This window comes from Heterostelium album, assembly GCF_000004825.1.
Source record: "Heterostelium album PN500 unplaced genomic scaffold PPL_scaffold11, whole genome shotgun sequence".
NCBI lineage: Eukaryota > Evosea > Eumycetozoa > Acytosteliales > Acytosteliaceae > Heterostelium > Heterostelium album.
In genome coordinates this window covers 302,128-324,137 of record NW_008805073.1, presented here as the reverse complement: position 1 = coordinate 324,137, position 22,010 = coordinate 302,128, and the positions used below count along the sequence as shown (strand labels likewise).

The 22,010-nt window shown below is 32.7% G+C and overlaps 6 protein-coding genes across 6 annotated transcripts; 4 read left to right on the top strand and 2 right to left on the bottom strand.

The window, feature by feature from the left end:
* Positions 1-6: 6 nt before the first annotated feature.
* On the bottom strand, positions 7-2,974 carry PPL_09528 (WD40 repeat domain-containing protein; the record flags this gene model as incomplete). The annotated part of the gene is made up of 6 exons (XM_020580322.1): positions 7-40; positions 109-391; positions 429-668; positions 1,247-1,786; positions 2,341-2,400; positions 2,830-2,974. The coding sequence occupies 6 exons, from the start codon at positions 2,972-2,974 to the stop codon at positions 7-9; spliced, it is 1,302 nt and encodes a 433-aa protein (XP_020428909.1).
* Positions 2,975-3,743: 769 nt separating this feature from the next.
* Positions 3,744-5,493, top strand: PPL_09527 (dual specificity protein phosphatase family protein; the record flags this gene model as incomplete). Its single annotated transcript, XM_020580321.1, has 3 exons — positions 3,744-3,929; positions 4,364-4,510; positions 4,585-5,493. The coding sequence occupies 3 exons, from the start codon at positions 3,744-3,746 to the stop codon at positions 5,491-5,493; spliced, it is 1,242 nt and encodes a 413-aa protein (XP_020428908.1).
* Positions 5,494-5,545: 52 nt separating this feature from the next.
* Positions 5,546-9,379, bottom strand: PPL_09526 (calcium-binding EGF-like domain-containing protein; the record flags this gene model as incomplete). Its single annotated transcript, XM_020580320.1, has 14 exons — positions 5,546-6,750; positions 6,822-6,910; positions 6,985-7,078; positions 7,148-7,509; positions 7,593-7,646; positions 7,719-7,781; positions 7,850-7,903; positions 7,969-8,031; positions 8,100-8,183; positions 8,250-8,396; positions 8,471-8,627; positions 8,811-8,918; positions 8,984-9,016; positions 9,319-9,379. The coding sequence occupies 14 exons, from the start codon at positions 9,377-9,379 to the stop codon at positions 5,546-5,548; spliced, it is 2,574 nt and encodes an 857-aa protein (XP_020428907.1).
* Positions 9,380-10,086: 707 nt separating this feature from the next.
* PPL_09525 (peptidase S28 family protein) lies at positions 10,087-11,775 on the top strand (the record flags this gene model as incomplete). Its single annotated transcript, XM_020580319.1, has 4 exons — positions 10,087-10,301; positions 10,449-11,380; positions 11,475-11,527; positions 11,584-11,775. 4 exons carry the CDS (start codon positions 10,087-10,089, stop codon positions 11,773-11,775), a joined length of 1,392 nt encoding a protein of 463 aa, XP_020428906.1.
* Positions 11,776-14,634: 2,859 nt separating this feature from the next.
* Positions 14,635-18,567, top strand: ionA (P-type ATPase; the record flags this gene model as incomplete). The annotated part of the gene is made up of 3 exons (XM_020580318.1): positions 14,635-14,728; positions 14,799-15,616; positions 15,688-18,567. The coding sequence occupies 3 exons, from the start codon at positions 14,635-14,637 to the stop codon at positions 18,565-18,567; spliced, it is 3,792 nt and encodes a 1,263-aa protein (XP_020428905.1).
* Positions 18,568-19,382: 815 nt separating this feature from the next.
* Positions 19,383-21,294, top strand: PPL_09523 (uncharacterized protein; the record flags this gene model as incomplete). Its single annotated transcript, XM_020580317.1, has 2 exons — positions 19,383-19,449; positions 20,033-21,294. The coding sequence occupies 2 exons, from the start codon at positions 19,383-19,385 to the stop codon at positions 21,292-21,294; spliced, it is 1,329 nt and encodes a 442-aa protein (XP_020428904.1).
* Between the last annotated feature and the right edge of the window lie 716 nt (positions 21,295-22,010).

Below are 22,010 nucleotides of genomic sequence, written 5' to 3'. Positions count from 1 at the left end.
AATTATTTAATGGTCATTACTTTTATCGAGGTGACCAAACCTAAAATAAAAAAAAAATAACAATAAATTAAAATGTTAATATTACAAAAAATAACATAGAAAACTAACGGTATATTTACTTTGATAAATTTATCAGCTGAACCACTGAAAAGATGGAAAGAAGAACTGGTGAGTGCGTGAATATAACTACGGTGACCTGTAATGGTGCGTTGATTTTGGAATGTTCTTAAATCCCATGTCTTTATGGTGTGGTCGAATGAACCACTGAATAGATAGCCGCCGCACATATTGAGTTGCCAAACCTCCCATTTATGTGCATTCTTTATGATTCTAACTTGATCGTTCTCTCTGATGTCCCACAGGTTTATATGGACATAGTCTGTTCCCGTCGCTATGGTGTTGGAGTCAACCAGTGCCATTGACAATACTTTGCCTGTCGACTGGTTCGATTTCGTCGAGACGCATTGCATCGTATTCAAATCCCATATCTTGATGGTCTTGTCCGACGATCCACTCACCAGATGATGATTGTGAATCGACATTGTGTTGACGCCACGCGTATGCTCTTTCAAGTCGTGAATCGGAACCATTCGCTTTTTGTTCCAAACCTTGATGGTGTCGTCGCCAGAACTCAGAATAACGGAATCTTTTATCGCCAGTGAGAATATCTTGGTTTGATGTTGAGTGAGGATCGACTTGCAGTGTTTCCTCTCTAGATCCCACACCCGAATGGTGTTGTCGTTGGAGCCGCTGTACAGTCGCTTGCCGTCCGACTTCAACGCCCAGATAGTGAAGCGGTGTCCTTGGAAGGTGTGCACCGGAGTCAGGCCGTCGAGACTATACATCTTTATCGTAGAGTCATGCGAGCCACTAAACAAGTAGTTATTGTCGACCTCGAGTGAGGTCACGCCCAGATTGTGTTCGCCACTCAACTCTTTCTGGCAGGCGATTCTTCCGATGTTCCAGGGATGCACACGCATCTGATATCGCTGTTTCCACAACACCAAAGTATGTTCTTTCGCCTCGAGAATAACACTTGCATTGCTCTTTCCATCTTTAGAATCGACATCATCATAGCTGCTATTATTCATATCGCTGGAATCTCTCAGTGACAACTTCCTAAAGTTGTTCAGTAGCAATGACAGACACCTCCTATCCATGTCAACCGTTGAGTAGAATGAAAAGTGTCGCCTATATAGCTTCTCCCAAAACATATTATCGTCAAACAAACTATAAAAGTATTTACAGGTGATAGAGAAATTCAATATACTATTTATACTATCGATTCTTTCTTTTTCGAAATCATATCTATCTAATTGTTGTTGTAGTTGTTGATTTGAATTGTCATCTTTATTACTATTGTTGCTATTGTTATCATTATTATTATTATTACTAGAAGTTGTTGGTAAAGATGATTGAGAACCACCTAGATAATATTCATAATTATTCGATGTCTTTTTATTACTATTACTACTGTTTTCTATTGTGATATCGTTCGTATTTGGTGTGAATATCAACAGTAGTATCTCTGTAGGTAAATCAAATATATTTGGTATATGCATATCTAATTCATTATCAATATAGTTACTATCTTGAAGTTCTTCTTCTTTTTCTTTTAATTCTTCCTCTTTTTTATCAACTACACTTATATAATTTACAATAATATTATTACTATTATTATTATTATTATTGCTATTATTATTGTTATTGTTGTTGTGAGATTGTGATTGTGAATGAGAATTACAAGTCATCTCACACACTCTCTCTTTTGTTTTAATTGCACTCACTAAATATGTTTATATCGATTCAATATAGTTTTTGATATCGATACAACAATATTAAAGTGAAAATATTATATAAATAAAATATATAAATGTAGATTTTAAAACATTTGATTTGCAATTCTTATTGTTAATGTAATAGTTTACTCCCCCTGACAACTAACCAATTGGTAATTGTCAACATCAACTACCTAATTAAAACATGACAACCAGATTTTTGTTGAAAAAAAAACTTAACAATGGGAATTTTTAAATCGGAAATTATTTATTTTTATTTTTTTATTTAAAAAAAAACCCGTTTGGGCAAAGCAAGCAACGGGTTTTTTTAAATAAAAAAATGCTTTGTTTCTTATACTAAAACACACGAATAAAATATCAGTTTTAGCTTGTTCAGATCATTGACATTGGATTTAAAATGATGAGTTATCATCATCACTATCATCATCAAATAATATTTAAATTTTATACCAATTTTATTTCCTGATTATCGTGCATAATCCTTGGAAAGGCAACTAATACACAATCATGTTGAATAGTATATATACTATGGGCTTGGTACATGCATCGGGTCTTTCAAAGAAAACTAAACATGTTGGTGATCCAAAGGCAACTATACAATCTTTAAATTGATATACAAAATAAAGTTTGAGTGGATCAGTTGAATACGATATCAAATATAAGATTACCAAACATGAAATCCATCTCACTACTAATGAATGGGATCCCATCAACCACAATAATTTCTTGGTGATAAACATGTTTAGTTTTCTTTGAAAGATCAGATGCATGTACCAGTATCATTGTGTGTTCCCATTTGGTAAGTGTTGTGGTGCGACAAATCCAGAACTATGATTAACTGCGTTACTGCATAGATGGAGATACGAATGTTAGCCCTCTAAGTTGAGGGGTAATACTCGGCGTTACTACATGCATGAAAATCCTGATCCTTATCATCACTATGGATTTGATCTATATAGTATATTGAAGTGAGGTATTATTAATACCATTTTTTTTAAATCATTTAAAGTTTAAACCACAGTGAACTTACCAGTTTGTTCATTCTTATTCTGATCCACCGCGGTGTCTGGCATACGTGCTGGTACTGTAGCTCTCCGGATCTTCTTCCATTTCTCGTCGGTGATGTTTATCGTATCGCAGTTCATGAACTTTTCTGACAACTGTTTCCAATTCATTTATTTTTCTTTCAATCGCTTCTACTATTCTATCCGTATCAAATTCGGCATTGACTGCAACAGTAATACTTTTTAAACTTTTCTTCTGCTCTCTCATTTACACTTGTGCTTATTTTTACATAATCTTAATTTAAACAATTTCTATATAATAAACTAAATAATTATTAATTTATAACAATCAACTGTTAAAAATAGGTAAAAGATATTCAAAAAAAAGAGATAGATATGATGATGAAAAGATTAATATTATTTACTTCTGTGGTTTATACAAACAATTAGTAAGAAAGAATATAAAAAATAGTGAGTAAGAGGTATGCTTTTGCTCTGAGACAATATTTTTTTGTTTCAATTATAGTCTACCCACCACACCACGAAAAAGATTATATATATTGAATATGAAGAAATATATTATTGTCTGTGAGAATACTATGTATTCTCAATGATATCTTGATTATTATAAATTACAAATATGGCTTTTAAAAAAAGAAAAAAGCAAAAAAGAAGATTTTTTTTTTAGATCCATCGCACTAAGGAGGTGTTTTTATCACCTCCTCGCGAGTTGGTGTCAATGTATTGCCCATGGGCTCTTAGGACATCAGTTTTTTATATACGTTCCTGTAGCAGGGAAACTTAGTCATTACCTCGAACCCAGGTCGAAGTAATGAAGGCCCACGAATGAACCATTTCACTAACTACGTCCTTCGACACTGATGATAATAATTAATCATTCCATCGGCAATATGGAGTTCACAAAATCGTTGTGGATCAAATGGTGAAAAACCTAAGAGACTACCGCATAAAAGAAGAATGGTTGTTCTGGACATTCGATTATTTACTTAAATATACTTCATTGGAGGACAGTGTATCATTTTATGATATTTCAAAATCTTGGAAACAAGATTGCCTACGTATACGTTTAAAGTCTTCATTTGAAAACTATGATTCAGAAATACCAGTATGTATATTAAATATATCACCTTAAAAAACTAACTTAAAAATAATTTGAATTCATTCCACCAGTCAAAAAGCCAGTAAACGGAGAACTTACCTGTGAAGATAGGCTGTTCAACCACTGGGTATCATCTATGCGAATAATTGTTGAGAATTGTTTTAAATCACCAACTAATTCAAATTGTGATTGAAAATTAGGGTTTGGTAACATAACACTGAGAATAAATTAAGACAAAATGAATCGATATTAAATCAAAGAGATATCCAAGATAAAAAGCGAATCAAATCAGAGCAGCCAACAAAAATTTTTTTATGAAAATTTCGAGAAAACTTTTTGAATTATTTTTATATTTAATAAATATTTTATTTAGATCAGTTATACGCAAATATATAAATACCTTTTTATTTTTTATTTTTTAATTATTATATTATATATAGAGAAAGATGTCAAACGAAGAAATCAATAAAATATTTCCAGGATTCTATATTGGATCACTGGCAGCAGTGAAACGTGATATTCTTGATGAGTATCAAATCACTCATGTTTTAAGTATAATGAATGGTTATAAAGCAAAATGGCCAAAGGTAAGGAAATAATTAATTATGTAAAATTGATGCGCAAATAAGAGTACTTATTAAAAGAAACAAACAATAAATAGATGTATAAATGTCATGTTATAGATATATTCGATATGGAAGGTGTAGATATAAAACAGTATTTCGATCAGACATTCGAGTTTATAGAGGAGGGAAGAAGAGAGGGTGCGGTTTTAGTACATTGTTTCGCTGGAATGTCGAGGTCTGCTTCGATATGTATTGCCTATATGATGAGAAAGTTGAACATTGACTATAGTGATGCGCACGGTCTGCTGCTCGATGCCCGTCGTATCATCTATCCAAACAGAGGATTTGTCAAACAGCTGATGGAATACGAAGAGGAATTGATAGAACGAAAGAAACAAGCAGAGAAAGAGGCAAAAAGACAAGCTAAACTGGAATTGAAACAACAACAACAATTACAACAGGAAGCTGAACAGCTAGTGACAGAAACAGGCGAGAAATTATCGCAATTACAAGTTGAATCATTAGTAGCAGATGAAGAAGAGGAGGAAGAGGAAGAAGATGAAGGTGAAATTAAATATTGTTGTAGGAAATGTGGAAAAGCTTTGTTCTATCCCAAAGATATATCGAAACACGATCGTGGAGACGGACAAAATTCATTCAAGTGGGGACGTCGTGAGAAAACAATGAGTGGATCGGAGGAGTGCACAAGCTACTTCCTCAAGGAGAACGAATGGGTAGAGTGGATTACCACTTCACCAGAGACCTACGACGGTAAAATCATTTGTGACAATCCAAAGTGTGGTGAAAAGCTTGGATCTTGGTCGTGGAGTGGTGCTCAATGTTCGTGTGGCTCTTGGATTTCACCGTCTTTCCAGATTCCAAAGTCGAGAGTCGACGAAAAGTTTGTTAAAAATCCACCCATCATTCCGGTGAAATCAAATAACACCAACACCACTGCATCAAATTCAACAACAACCAACACCACATCAATTTCAATCAGTTAAAAATAAATAGAAAAAAAAAAAAGAAATATATTCTGTTTATTAATATTTATTATCAATGATTTTCATTCATTCTACTTAATCTGTTTTGTAGCTTTTCATTTTCTTTTTTGAATTTCTGTTTTCTCTTGATATAGAATATCAGTCCGATAATGAATGCAATGGCAACTGCACCTCCTACACAAACAATGGTGGCAATCAACCATGCTTTGCTCTTTGCCAGGCAATGGCCGTTGATTGATGAATCGGTGTTTACCAACACTGAGAAATCAGGGTCGATTATACACTCCTCGCAATACGGTATCGATATTCCAATGTAAGATTCACCGTTGCTCTCCGATGAATTGATTATCTGATTGTTGATATTGACAACTATTCCATTGTCTATCATTGCATACGGTAAGAATCTACCGTAGAACGAACGATCGTTCATTGTCGCCTTGATAAAGTTGATATTACTGGAGTCCGATTGTTGATCTACTATGGTATTGGGATAGCAATGCTCTTCTAGATTCTCGAGTTTCGTCACCATGATGATTCTAAGATGATTCAACCGATCTTTGTATCTCCAATTACCGACTTTAATCAATAGTTTAAGTGAACCAGCAGAGTAGATAGTATTATATCCACCGAATTCAATTGTTCTCTGAATTGTAGAGTGTTCAATCACCGCATTGATAGAGGAGCTAGTTGAAGTATTGATTAAATAGTTATAGGTAGTGAGTGTATCGTTGATGTAGAAGGTATAATTCCAACTCCTCGTGAATATCTCGTTGACAATAGAATCGGTTTGATCTATCTCTTGAAGACAGATAATATTGAAAGTGAAGCGCAGTTTGTTATCGACCAAGATGGTGGGTGATGGTGCAGTTGTATTCGGTGTGATTACTATATCCGATTTGATCTTTGATTCACAATAGTATCCACCGTAGCCATCGTCACAATGACATATTCCAGTTATGCACTCGCCATTTCCATTACACTTTGCATTGGCTCCACATTTCAGCGGAACAGGTGTAGAGGTCTCCAACAAACCAACAACATTTCTCCTTGACAAAGTATCATCAATTGTTATACTATATGCAGTCTCCAATAGAATTCTATAGATTGTACAGGTAATCATTGTAGATTCCACTTTTATATTATTACATGTTTGATTTCCAACCATGATTGTAAAAGTTGAATACATGTTGAATCTTCCATATATATTTATTTTTGAATATCTATCAATATTTTGTATCATTGCTGAATTTGCTTGAGCTATACAAATATGAATATAAATATAAAAATTAATATAAATTAATCTTGATTGGAATATAAATTTAACTTACGAGGCTGTCCCCAAACAATATCAACTGAATATTTCAAAGTCTTTGATAGCATTAATGTTGCTTTACCTTCAATTGGATTAGCAACAAAACTATAAATAAAATATTAATTTGAATAAATTGTTGTTATTCTTAAACATATTTAAAATGTTAAACTTAAACTTACTTAAACTTTTGATTTGGTGTTATTGGATAGATATTAGATGAGATATCATTCTTCATTCCAAAGCCAAGATTATTTCCACTAATTACAATTGATTCTATATAAAAAATATTAATATTAATATCTATATTTGTTTCTTACTCCTAAGTATATTAAGATTACCAACCATTTATCTTATCAACATAAAATATATTCTTATCAACAGTGATGTTACATTTGTAATCGGGAGAAGGTGGAATTGTATCGTCGGGTAGATAGTAACTCATGATTGACCAATAACAATAGATACATGAAGGTACATAGTTGTCGATCAACTTGATATTCTTTAGTAGGAAATAAGTCTCACAGTAAGAATCATAGAGACGTGTTGACAACTCTTGAGATCCAATAAATGAAAGTTCTCGAAGGTCTGCGCCACCAAGATCACCCAATTCACCCTTTACATTGGTATTCGTAAAGAATGCTGACGCACCATAGCTAAACCAAGAAACTTGTGGTATACTACCTAAATTGGTATCATCCATTTGCCTTTTGGAGTGAGTTAGTATTAACTTGATTATTTCTTTTGAAATATTAATATTTTTTGGTTACCAAAAAAGGTAAGTACTTACAATAATATTAAATTTGATACTTTCATCAATGTATAATTACATTTTCTCAAAATTCTATTTAATTTAAATAAAAATTAGTTAATCAATTTGAATTATACTCTTTTTAAAAGTCTTAAATAATCTTACACAGTTCTTAATGTTGGGAAAATTGATAAATCAGGTGTATTTAATGTAGAATTTGTTAAAAGTCTTTAAAAAAGGAATTTTAATATTAATATTTATTTTAATTTAAAATTAAATGTATTATATTAACTTACAATGTTTCTAGAATTGGTAAAGATACAATGTTTACATTTGCATTAAATAATGATCTAAAAAATATAATATTTAAAAGTTAATAATGAATTAAAATAAATTTATTTGTTAGTATAAATACATTTTTTGAACAGAATCTATTGTAAAGGAAATATCATATTGTCGTTGATTATCTCCAAATTCACTAAAAAGGTAAATTTTTAAACATGTTAGAATAAAATTTATAAATTTAGTTAGAATTTTAAATATTACATTATTCTTAAACTTGGAAAGTTTTTATTATTAAAAATGAAACTATTCATTTGTAATAAATAACTCATTGGGAAATCGAAATTACTATAAAAAGGATATAGAGATAGTTTAGCATTGTATTAATATACACTGGTACTATAAATAACTTACATAAATACAAGATTTTGATAAACATAATTGGTTGAAAATTCTATTTTCAAATCAGATTTCATATTGATATTGGTAAAATTAACTCTAACACATGATTCTAACAATGCTCTCGATATATTGGATGTTACAGTATTATTGTTAAGATATCTATAAATAAAATAGATTAATTAATTAACTATTAGTAAATCGCATATTGATAATTCTAAGTGGTATAAACTTACAACGTATCAAATGTTTGTAAATAAATAGGAAAATTGGTTGGTATGTTAATTGGATAGTAATGTATCTCTAAAGATTGAAGTTTTTTGTTTTCGGGCTGATCCAACATAGTGAAGAGATTGTAAGAATTATTCTTTACACGCCAAGTACTACTATTGGCTATAAAAGATAGTTGTTGTAAACTAGGAAATATTAATTTATTTAGAGAATCAGGCTCCCCATGATCAATAAATGTATTATTTACTATATTTCTTTGAAAGATTTAAGCATTGTTAGTATTTTAATTAAAAAATGATTAATTATGTTATATTTACATTGATAATATAGAATCTGTTGAATTACATGTTAATGTACCAAAACTACTATCTATTGGCAATATACTGCTACAGGTTTCACCATTTAAGTTCCAATTTAATCCATATTGTTTTATTATCCATCTTAATGATTTTACTATAATAGTTGATTGTTTATTAGTTTTTATTAAAAAAAGTAAATAATAATATGTTCATTCATACATTCTATTTGTGAAATATTGGATTTAACTCCTACTGGAAAAAATAAGAATAATAATATTAAAAATATAGAAATATTAAAATTAACAATTTGTGATTGTTTTCTAAAAATACAAATAAATAATTTATTTAGTTGGAACATGATTAGATTTATATAGAATCATCAAATATACTAAAAAAATTATAAATCTAATAAAAAAATTATAATAAAATAATAAAGAATAAATAAATTGATTCTATAAAGATAGAAAGAAAAAAAAAATAGAGAATTTGGAAAAATAAAATAAAATGCTATGGTGCCAAATATTGATTGATTGCTATTTTAATATTAAATAAACCTTTCATCATTCTTAAGATTGTGTATTTTATTAAAAATTGATTTGATTTTAAAAGTGTCATAATATCTATCTATTACCAAATTAATTAATTTTTATTTTATTTTGATGTTTATTCAATTCAATTTGCAAAGAGAAAGATAGAGATAGAGAGAGAAGTATAGAGTATGTGATAAAATCGACGCGTCGATTAAATTGAAGCAAATATATAATATTAACAAAAGAAATAAAACAATTGTTTGATTTTAAAACATAATTCATAGGTCATGTCACATGTCATAGTCAAATTAGTCAAAACAAAAAATATGATTAATAATTTATAATCAATCATTACACTATCTTACATGAATTATCAAACACATGTTACATTGTTTATTTTATATATATTGTCAATATATATATATATATATATTATATACAATACTATACTATTTAATATTTGAAAATAACTTGTATAAATATAGAAATAATTATAAATTTTTGTTTTTACCGATCGAAATTTATTTGATTGTTTAAAGGGTGTTATGTTTTGTTAATTGATTTGCTTGTCATGATTGGTTTTAATGTGGGAGTGTGAAATAATTTGGGATTCACCCCAATAACATAATTAGTAATATTTTATTTTTTTTAAATTTTTATCTATTTTTTTATTTTCAATCAGGAAATTGATCTGCACTTTTTTTTGATTGTTTTGATTATTATTTATATATATCATTATCTATTTTAAACTATATCAGAATAGATTTAGTAGTAGTAAAGTACATGATGATGATGAAAACAGTGTTGTTCACAACATTGTTATTGGTTGTTGCTCTAGCAAATGCATCAACTTTTGCAACTGAAGCAAATGTTAAATGGGAATATCAATGGTACAATCAGACCTTGAATCACTTTGACGCAGAGGATACTCGTACATTCCTTCAACGTTACTACGTCAATGATCAATATTACGATTACAAAAAGGGTGGTCCAATCATTTTATACATGTAAGTAGTAGTTTGTAATTGTCAGACACACCTTTTTTTTTTTTTTTTTTTTGGTTTAATTCAGAAAACTAAAATATAGAAATATTAACAATAACTATAATTGTAATGATAATGATAATAATAATAATAATAATAATCATTATAAAGTAATGGAGAAGGACCAGTATCATCACCACCTAATAAACCAACTGATGGAACAGTCATTTATGCTCAGGCATTGGGTGCTTTGATTGTCACTTTGGAACACCGTTACTATGGTGATTCATCGCCATTCGCTGATCTCTCCACTGAGAACTTGAAGTTCTTGTCGTCAAGACAGGCACTCAATGATTTGGCTATCTTTATTTTGGACTATCGTTCAACAATCCAGAACGCTGGCGATATCATCACCATCGGTGGAAGCTACAGTGGTGCACTGTCCGCTTGGTTCCGTGTCAAATACCCACACGTCACCGTCGGTAGTGTCGCATCGTCCGGTGTCGTCAACGCCATTCTCGATTTCACTGCTTTCGACGAGTGGGTTGCCTATGCCGCCGGCGAGCAGTGTGCCGACGCTCTCCGTCTGGTGACATCGACCGCCGAACAACAGATCTTTGGTGGAAACGCCGCCGCCGTCAAACAGCTCTTCCAAGCGGAAACACTCACTGACGACGGTGACTTTTTCTACTGGTTGGCCGACTCTATGGCCGAGGGAATTCAATATGGATATCACGACCAACTCTGCACTCCACTGATCAACGCCATGAACAACAAGGGCGACATGTTGGAGACCTACTCGAACTACACCATCAACGTCTGGGGAACCACTCTCGGAACACCAGGCGAATACGCCACCTTGTTCCAACAGAACACAACCCACGATATCAACAAGGCCGATCGTCAATGGTGGTTCCAGACATGCACCGAATTCGGATACTTCCAAAACGCACCTGCTCAAGGTTCGATCCGTTCTCAGATGGTAAACATGACCTACCACAGAACCCATTGCGCCAACGTTTTCGGTAAACCACTCTGGCCAAACACTGAAGCTACCAACGACTACTACGGAGGTAATCATACCGCTGGTACCAACATTGTTTGTAAGTAATAATTAGTTAATTATTAGATGTCTAAATATTAATATCAATTCAATTTCAAAATTAAAACCAACCATTGAAATAATAATAATAATAGTCACCAATGTAAGTAGAAAGCTAGAAATCAGAGAAAACAATCAATCACCTATTGTATAATTATGACCAATCAACTTATACTAATTATCATTTTTTTCCAAACAAAATAGGGAAGTCAAGATCCATGGTCAAGAGCTAGTATCACAGTACAGGAATACCCAACCGAACCATCACTGATGGTAACCTGCAATAATTGCGGACATTGTGTCGATTTAAGAGAGTGTCCAGGTGGATGTTCAACACCAAACAATCTTGACCAAGTTCGTCAACAAACATTGAAGATCATTGAAACTTGGTTATAAGATTTAAAAGCAAACTTAGCAACTAACAAATAAATCACACTTTTATAACTTTATTATTATTATTGACCAACAACTGACAACCAAAGTGAAAAATTCAAAAAAAAAAAAAAAAAAAAAAAAAAGTGTGAATTTCATTGCACACACTTCCAAACGTTGAAAATTGTGGGTGGTGATGTCCCAAATAATTAATAATCCCATCGGATTTAAAAAAACGAACGAATTTGAGATAATTTTATTTTTGTCTCATTATTTTAGTTTTTGAGATCTCTTATTTCAAAGTGTCATCATTTTTTGTTCTCTAGTTATAAATAAAATAATAATATCTATATTTTCATTATATCTATTTAATCATTTTTTTTAGTTAATTATTGTAAGTTTTATAATATTAATCACCTATTCTATTCATACACAATATCATCAATCTCTAAACAACTACATACTATTTCAAGCATTACTCTCTCACTCTTTCTTTGGACATATTATATTGTTTGTTTATTGTGTGTTTTATTTGAATGGTTCATTAAAAAATCATCTAGATTAATCATTATCATTATAACTTTATACATTTAATTGTTTATTCTTAATCTAATCTCCAACAAACAAACAGTTTCGGAATGAAAATTAAGAAAAAAAAACAAAGCTAAAATATACCTTAAAAACATGTTGTATATAACCTTTTAATTATTCACTTTTATTAATAATAAAAAACAAGCTTTTCATTCCATACTCTACTCAATACCACTTAATATATCAACGTTTTTAAGACTACAGATAACATTGGTTGTGATTGATTGAAAAGAAAGAAAATAAGACAGACAAATAAAGAGATAGATAGATAGAATAGAGATATATTAATTTTCTTGTCATTCATATCATATCATATTCAATCAATAAATCTTTAACATCACTCACTGGTATCTTTATAACTTTTCTCTTTTTTTTTTCTTTGTTTTTGATAACCACACCCACAACATTACACCAACATTCACACTTTGGTGTGTGAAATAGTGTGCCGTCGTAAAAAAAAAACGAATGACACTCACTCCACTGGACAACTTTGTGTCTATTTTAATTAAAGACAACAATAATAATATTAATAATGCAATGCAATGCACTCACCTGGAAGATAAGGAAGAGGAAAAGAATAAGATGATGATTGCATAAAATTTAAATTAAAAGTTTATCTTTCTTATCTTATTGTATTATAATTAAATTAATAATTTAATTTTATTTTATTTTCAAAATAAATATTTACTTATTCTTGTCTCTTTGTCTGTCTGTTTTATCAGATAGGTGTCAAATCAAACAAATCAAATCAACAAATCAAAAGTGTAACTAAACTATTTATATATTACATTCATTATTCATTCAATCAATTACAATCAAATTCATTCACAAATACATTTACTATTACAAATATAATTTATAAATGTGTATTATTATTTATAATTCTTTAAGAAACAAATTTTAAGATAAAAGTATATATCCAAAAAAAAAAAAACAAACCTTTATTAATTAAAATAAAAGTAATTATCTGAAGAAAAGACACAATCAAAATATTACCACAAAACATTTTCATTCATTTTAGACCAAATTCATTATTGGTTTAGACTTTCACACCTTTGCTCAATTTTGTTCATTTTATTGATGTTGTTAGTGTTTTTTTAAAAAAAAAGCTTTTGTTGGTAACTTTTTTTGTTTTTTTATTTTTTTTATTTATATTTATTTTTAGAACTGACTGTTTAGATCCCTTCATTCATCACTCTCTGCCCTCAATACCCTCATCACAACTCAACTCAACTCAATAACTTGGATAATACTAATACACAGTTTAATTAAATAAATTGTTTATTTATTCAACAAAACATAACATTATATATATTTGTAGAAAAGAAAAACAAAAACGAAAGAAAGGAAAGGAAAGAAGTGGCCAAGAAGAATAATAAGAAAAACAAATAATAGAGACCACCACCACCATCATAATAATAGCAACAATAAGTATTTATTGTTGATAATAATTGATTGGTTAACTCGACCTCTACTCCTCTTCATTGAATTGAATAATATATATTCTCTTCATAAATTCATTCCTCTTCTCAGTTATTATATATTCAGTTACAGTAACTCAACAACAATAACAACAAGTATATATCTTTTTAATTTGTATTAATAATGCTATAATGATGATTTAGTAGTTTTTTAATAGATACTATCATTACATATATTATATTATATTTATTTTATTTTCTTATACAAAAGAGAGAATTATTATCTTCTTATTATTCAACAGATTAATTTTGTTTTTTTTTTTTTTTTTTTTTAGTTAGTCGTATTAGAATACTACTGTTTCTTTTATTTATTTTCAATATAACACTCTCAATATATACCTTTTATTTTTCATTTCATTTTATATTATAAAATATCATATAATATTTTATTTTTTTCACTTAAATAGATAAATCTTCTATTTTCATATTTATCTATATTTATATATTAAAATTTTAAATTTCTATTTTCTTTTATTCTTTCTTTTTTTTTTTATTTCTTTTTCTTTCTTTTTTCTTTCTTTTTTCTTTTCTTTTCTCTTCTCTACTTCTTCTTTTTAACTCTATAACTTAACTGTTATCTGTATCATTGATCTGATTGGTGTATATATCTATAAAAACAACCAATTTTCTTTCTCCTTTTTTCTATTTCTTTTTTTTTGCCAAAACCACGAATTGTGACCATCCAGTAGCCAAGCTTCCAGTTTGTTACAATTCTAATAGCCACAAGAGCCAATTAACAGGAAAGGAAAACAGAAGAAGAAGAATCTAAAAGAAATTAATTATAAATCAAACATATAGTCCATAAAAAAAAATGGGTCAAGACGACGATAATAATAATGACAATAATAGTCAGAATATTGAAAACAAACAGGAACAAGAAAATGATACTCCTTTAAATAATAATAGTAATAACAACAACAACAACAACATTAATGATAGTACAGAAATTGATATAGATACTGGAAGTTCAAATAGTCCAACCACAGTCAGTTCCAAATAATAATATTAAAAATGATGAAAACAATAATAACAACAATAATAATAATAATAATAATAATAACAACAACAATAATAATAATAATAATAATGCAGGTAATAATATTATATTTGATAATATTAAAAATAATCAATATACAGTCGATGAAACAAAAAAGAAAAGATTATCAATGGAAACACTCCAACAGATTCTACCAAAGACTGCAAATCACAACGCTCACACCTTCCAGGTCTACGACCAGCATGACGTCAAGACTGGCGCCTATCCAAAGCTATCGATAGAACTCTTTGGCACCAGTAAAGAGATTCCACAGTTCTACCACGAAATCAAGCATCAAATCGGAATGCGTCTCAACAGCAATGCCGCATCGCCAAGCGCATCGTCCAGCACAACGATCCAGCGTGGTCAATTCATCGATATCCCACTGAAATCGATGAATGCCGTCACACTGCCCGTTCCAATGCCAAAGGGTGTACATCCCGATGCCCGTATGGCAATTCCATCGTTTGAGCCAGCCGCGACAACCACCGGTACCACTTCGCCAGGTCCAACCGCCACTACCACAACAACCACTACCACCACCACCGCCACCACTTCGCCAACCACATCACCAGGTGCCAATCAACCTAAAGGTGTAACAGCCGTACCACCCGATACCACTCTCAACATCAAAGACAAGGCAAAAGCCAAACAAAAGGCAGCTGAATACGATGTTGTTGATCATGAATCAACACTTGAACAATTAAGTGAAAAGTTTGGAACAAATATTCATTTTACTGATCCATCACAAAGTCAAGTATGTAACAATATTGATATTGATTTTAAAATTGTTTTGACAATAACTAACTAATTAAATTTTCAAAAAAGGGTTTGACAAGTGAATCAGCTAAATTATTGTTAGAGAGATACGGTCCAAATATTTTGAAACCACCAAAGGAGAGTCCGTGGTATGTCAAGCTGGCATTGTGCTTTGTAAACTTCTTTATGATTCTATTGGAGGTTGCAGGTGTTTTGTGTTTTATTGCATTCGCTTTGGATACTGATCAGAGAGTCAATTTGTATCTTGGATGTGTGTTGTGGGCCATCGTTATTTTCACATGTCTCTTGACGTTTGCACAGGAATGGCAGAGTAGCAACATTATGAATTCCTTCAAGAAGCTGCTTCCACAGGCGACACGTGTCGTTCGTGACGGTATGGAGACAAGGATACCCGTCGCCGATATTGTCATTGGTGACGTCGTCGTTGTCAGCGCCGGTGACAAGATTCCCGCCGACATAAGAGTGATCACCTGTAACGGTATGAAAGTGGACAACTCCTCGTTGACCGGTGAGAGTGAACCACAATCCTGTACGGTAACCTGCACCGATGAGAATCCGTTGGAAACTCACAATCTTGCATTCTACGGTACTCTGGTGATGGACGGATCGGCGCGTGGCGTCGTCATTAGAACCGGTGGAAATACACTGATCGGTAAGATTGCCGATATGGCATCGAACACACAGACCGCCGAGACTACATTGCAAATCGAGACAAAGAGATTCGTTCGTTTCATCAGTGCCCTCGGTATCACTATGGGTTTGATCTTCTTTATTGTCGGATTCGGTGTCGGTCTGAAACCAATTCCAAATTTGATCAATGTACTCGGTTTGATTGTAGCTAACGTACCAGAGGGTTTGCCATCGACTATCACTGCTTGTCTTACCGTGACTGCGCGTCGTCTCAGTCGTCGTAATGTCTACGCCAAGAAGCTCGAATCCATTGAGACACTGGGATCGATCACTTTGATCGCTTCCGACAAGACCGGTACACTCACTCAGAATCGTATGACTGTCAGTCACATGTGGTACGACAACACCATTGTCAAGGCGATCAACGACGGTATGACTATTGGACGTGCAATGTTTGACGAGAATTCACCGACCTGCTCCGATCTCTTGAGAATCGGCGCATGTTGTAATCGTTCCGATTTCGATAAGCTCGCCGAAGGTAACATGGAGAAACCAATCGATCAACGTTTGATTCTCGGTGACGCTTCTGAATCCGCGCTTATTCGTTTGTGTCACAAACTCGAGGAGATCGAGATTACACGTGCCAACAATCCAAAGATCTTTGAAATTCCATTCAACTCTACCAACAAATGGCAGTTGTCTATTCATCGTCGTAGTAGCGATCCAAACGATAAATCGACTCGTGTGCTCATGATGAAGGGTGCTCCAGAGATTATCTTTGCCAAGTGCTCAAAGATTATGATGAACGGCAAAGACATTGACATTGACGACAAGATGCGTTACGACTTCCAACAGGCCTACGAAGAACTAGGTTCGATGGGTGAGCGTTGCCTTGGTTTCGCTCAGATCGTTCTCGACGAGAAGGAATACGGTCCAATGCACGACAACCTCTACGACGCACAACAACTCAACTTCCCAACCAGTCAACTCACATTCGTCGGTCTCTGCTCACTACTCGATCCACCCAGAGAAAATGTACCGTTCGCTGTCCACCAATGCAAGACCGCCGGTATCAAAGTTATCATGGTTACAGGTGACCATCCAATCACTGCCAAAGCCATTGCCAAGAAGGTCGGTATCATTTCATCACCAACTGCCGAAGACATTGCCGCCGCCAAGGGTATTCCACTCGAGGAAGTCGACGAATCCGAAGTCAAAGCTGTCGTATTGCATGGTAGCCAGATTCGTGAGCTCACCGAAACCGATTGGGATCGTGTTCTCTCCAAGAGTGAGATTGTATTTGCCCGTACTTCACCTCAACAGAAATCACAGATTGTCGAACAAGCTCAACGTAGAAAGGAAGTAGTCGCTGTCACTGGTGATGGTGTCAACGATTCGCCAGCTCTCAAAAAGGCAGATATCGGTGTGGCTATGGGTATCGTCGGTAGTGACGTCGCCAAGGAAACAGCCGACATCATTTTGCTGGACGATAACTTTGCCAGTATTGTCGCCGGTGTCGAAGAGGGTAGAATTATCTTTGACAATCTCAAGAAATCGATTGCCTACACTTTGACACACGCATTCCCAGAGGTTATTCCATTCGTCCTGAACATTATCCTCGGTATCCCATTGGCTATCACATCGTTCTTGGTGCTCTGTATCGATTTGGGAACAGAGTTGGCACCAGCCATTTCGCTCGCCTACGAAAAGGGTGAGAAAGACATCATGACACGTAAGCCACGTATACTTGGAGTCGACCATCTTGTAACCACCAATCTGCTATCCTACAGTTACTTGCAAGCCGGTCCAATGGAAGCAATCACCTCGCTTATGAGCTTCTTCTTGGTGATGGCATCGTATGGTTATCCACCATCCAGTTTGCTCTACTCTGCCAAAGACTACTTCCAGGAAGGTGCACAACCTTTTGAAGTCGACGGTAAATTCTACACCGCATCACACCAAGTCGCTGCACTCGAAGAAGCACAGACCGCCTACTTTATGACATTGGTAATGTGTCAATTCTTCAATCTCATCACAAACAAGACTCGTGTCGTTCCACTCTGGAGACACGGTATGGCCAACATGTACGTTAACATCGGTCTCATCATTGAAGCTGGTATCTGTTGTTTCATTATCTACACCCCATTCGTTCACACCATCATTTCTTCTGCCAACGTCAGTGGAATCTACTGGGCCTATCCACTCCCAATGGTATTCCTACTATTCGCCTGGAATGAAACTAGAAAACGTATTGCATTCGACCATGATTGGGATATTTCAAAGGTTTTGAGATTTTAAAATCAATCATCAAAACAAAAAAAAAAAACAAAACAAAACAAAACAAATTATAAACATAAACAAATAATATCAACCTATTCCGATTATTTGGTTGTGATCCATCAATTTAATTATTAATTCCTATCTTATTGTAATTTATATATCCAAAAATATGTGTTCTCAATTGATAAAACCTATTATCATCAAATACAATTGTTTTTTTTTTTTGTTTTTTTTTAATAGAAAATAAAAATGTTCCAATATTTTTATTATTATCCCATTCCCTTATTCATTCATTTCAAATCATTCAAATTTAGTTGAATAAAAAATCGCAATGATACCGTCCTACACGATAACCATAGGTTGCACAGAAATCTTTTTCTCTCTTCATTCATCAAGTATCTTCAAAATAAACAAAATCGAGAAATTGTTTTCGAAAATTTTTATCAAGAAAAATCGGAAACCATTTTAAATGTAGTGAGTTTTGGAAAAAGGCAAAGACTGAATCATTGTACTTAGGTCGATTACTCAGAGAACTGAGCAAAAATACTCAAAAAAAAAAAAAAATAACAAAAAAAAACAGGTGATTTTTCTCATTTTATAACCCCATTGACAAGTTCTAATTTTAAATAAAATTGATCACTACTTTTTTGTTCTTCATCACACATTCATTATTTATTTATATATCTAAATAATATTACTTAAATATTCAATTTTCAAATTTGAATAATTTCTTGTCTTTATTTATTTAATAATAAACATTTCTGTACAGTAGCTTTATCATTTACAAACTCTCAAAGATTTTATTTACTATGTATTTCACATTACTGTAAATAATGAAATTAATTTTATTATTTCTATTATTGATTACATTAAATAATGTAGATTTAATTAAATCAGATGGTATGTTGTTTGTAGTTATTGAAATAGAAATCAAAACTAGAAAATACAAAAAAAAAAAAAAAAAAAAGTAACAAAAATTATTTTTAGTCTGAAATTTCTAATTACTTTTATTATTTCTCAAAATTGTTATATATCTCTAATGAAATTATAGTTATATATTATGAATTTAATATTTTATGTGAAGCACTGAATGGATGTAGTTTCTTATCACCACAGGTTTGGAATGGATCGAAAATTCCCACTATAGAAGACACGGTTATTGTTAGCTATGCGGCGGGTTATCAATCGTTGTATATCAATGGAACCAATTCACTTTCGATTGGATCTTTGATTGTCAACGCACCTGGATTCTCGCTGCACCTGAATGACAGTGGTTCATTGCGAGTGGTTGATCAACTGATGCTTTCCGAGCAATCCACTCTCACCATTGGCGGGAATGCCACGCTGATGACGTCGTCACTGAATATCAGTGACCACTCATCGGTCGTCTTGAACTCACAGGGTCTGATGACGGTCACCGATTCGACCAACATCGATCCAACCTCGTCGATTCAAGCGAGTGAACGTTCCTTCATCAACATAGGTGGATCGTTCCATAGCAGCAAGCAAACTACTCTATCTCAACAATCTTCACTCTACATCTATCAACCAACTACAATTTACAACCAATTGACAGTTGCCAACTTAATCCAAGCGTCAGAACTGACAGTTGGAAGCAATGCAACACTGAATATCACCAATAGCTATCTCAACGGAAACTACAGTCTAGTCCAACAGAATCAACAATCCACGTTGATTATCAACGATGTCGCCAATAATGGCATTTTAATTGAACAGCTTGTCTGTGAAGGTAGCACAACCGGCAGCTACTTTACAAGCCAACAAAATGTATTTATTCAAGTGATCAACTCTGAGGGTAGAGTCACTATCGCCTCACCCAACATCATCATAAACCAAACCGATCAAACACAACTCAACACAATCGAGCAACTCTACCTCAAAAACGTCCAAAACATCCACATCAATAACACTGAGATCGACACTCTCCATATCGACAGAGACAACTTTACCGTAGTAATCGATGGTCAAACTACCATTGATTCCACTTTTGACTATTATCAATCAACAATCTACTTCCTCGGGAACTACCGGTACCCGTTATCCACAAGCATAGGAGCCGACACAATCATCATTGGCAATGCTGCCAATCAAGAGTGGAGTAGCACCACTCTGGATATTAAAAACTCATGCAATCTCATGGGTAATGTGGTGGTAAGCGGTAGTGGACAGCTCCTGATAGCCTACGGACAGGATGTCACCATCACCAAGTCGTTGACTGTGGAGGCGGGCGGATCTCTAACGGTGAGAGACGTCGGTAGTTCTCTGTATATCGCGGGCAATTTCAGTATCGACAGTCAATCGTCTATCGATTTATTCATCTACGATCCAAACGACCCACCTCTAACCACCAGTGGATTGGAGGTTCAGGTCGATAACACTGACTCGACGCTATCGTTGTCGTTCATCTCGGGTAACTTGGCAGACAACAACAATCAATATGTTATATTCGACAGTGACTACGATATCAATGGATCGTTCGGGCAGATCTACATTTACTCTGACGGGCAGGTAGTAGACCAGAGCAAATACGTCATCTACATCGACGGTGACAATCAATACATCTTATCGTTCAAGCCAACCTCTTCGCCTTCTTCACATCGTTTTGCAACCTGGAAGATGATAACTATCGTCGGTGCATTTATTGTTTTCGTTTGTATCATAGTTGGTATCGTTTATCACAGAGTAAGAACAAGAGAATACAGAAAATATCAACTCATAGAATAGAAATAGAAAACAATAGAAATAGAATAGAAATAGAATAGCATAATAATCACAGTTAGTTTATTATAATTATCATTTATATTAAAATATGAATAAAACAAACTTGTTATTATAACAATCAAATCATATAACAAATCAATGAATTCAAAATAAGAACTTAATATAATTATAATTTGTAACCTTTAAATGATTGGCAGTTGGTTGATGGTTGAATAATTAAAAGTTTTGGTGATCAGGTCAGTAGTGTGTCAACTGTTTTTTATTGAAGAAAAAGACGCTAAACTACAAACTTCATATCTCTTAAGAGAGTGTAAAGATTGTTTCTACAGCAAAATGTAGCAAACAAATATACAATTTTTATTATTTAGCAATGCCAGTGTAAAAAGATGGACTGCTTTATCACTTTTTCATCTTTGTCAAGAACTACATAATGTAGAATCATATATATCATATTAAGCAAACACAATTAAAATACATTATAAATTTTTTATATTTTTATAGCTATTTTAAAAAGAGATTTTAACAATAAAGTTAACAATTCACTAAAACATTAGCATTAACATTAACATAAACATTTTTAATATTAACACCACAGATTATATAAGTAAAAAACACACAACCAAACACAAAAAATCATATTTGATATATATATATAGACACTGAGTGAATGTTAACAATGTGTTTGTTATTATCTTTATAAAGTTATTGGAAATCTTTTA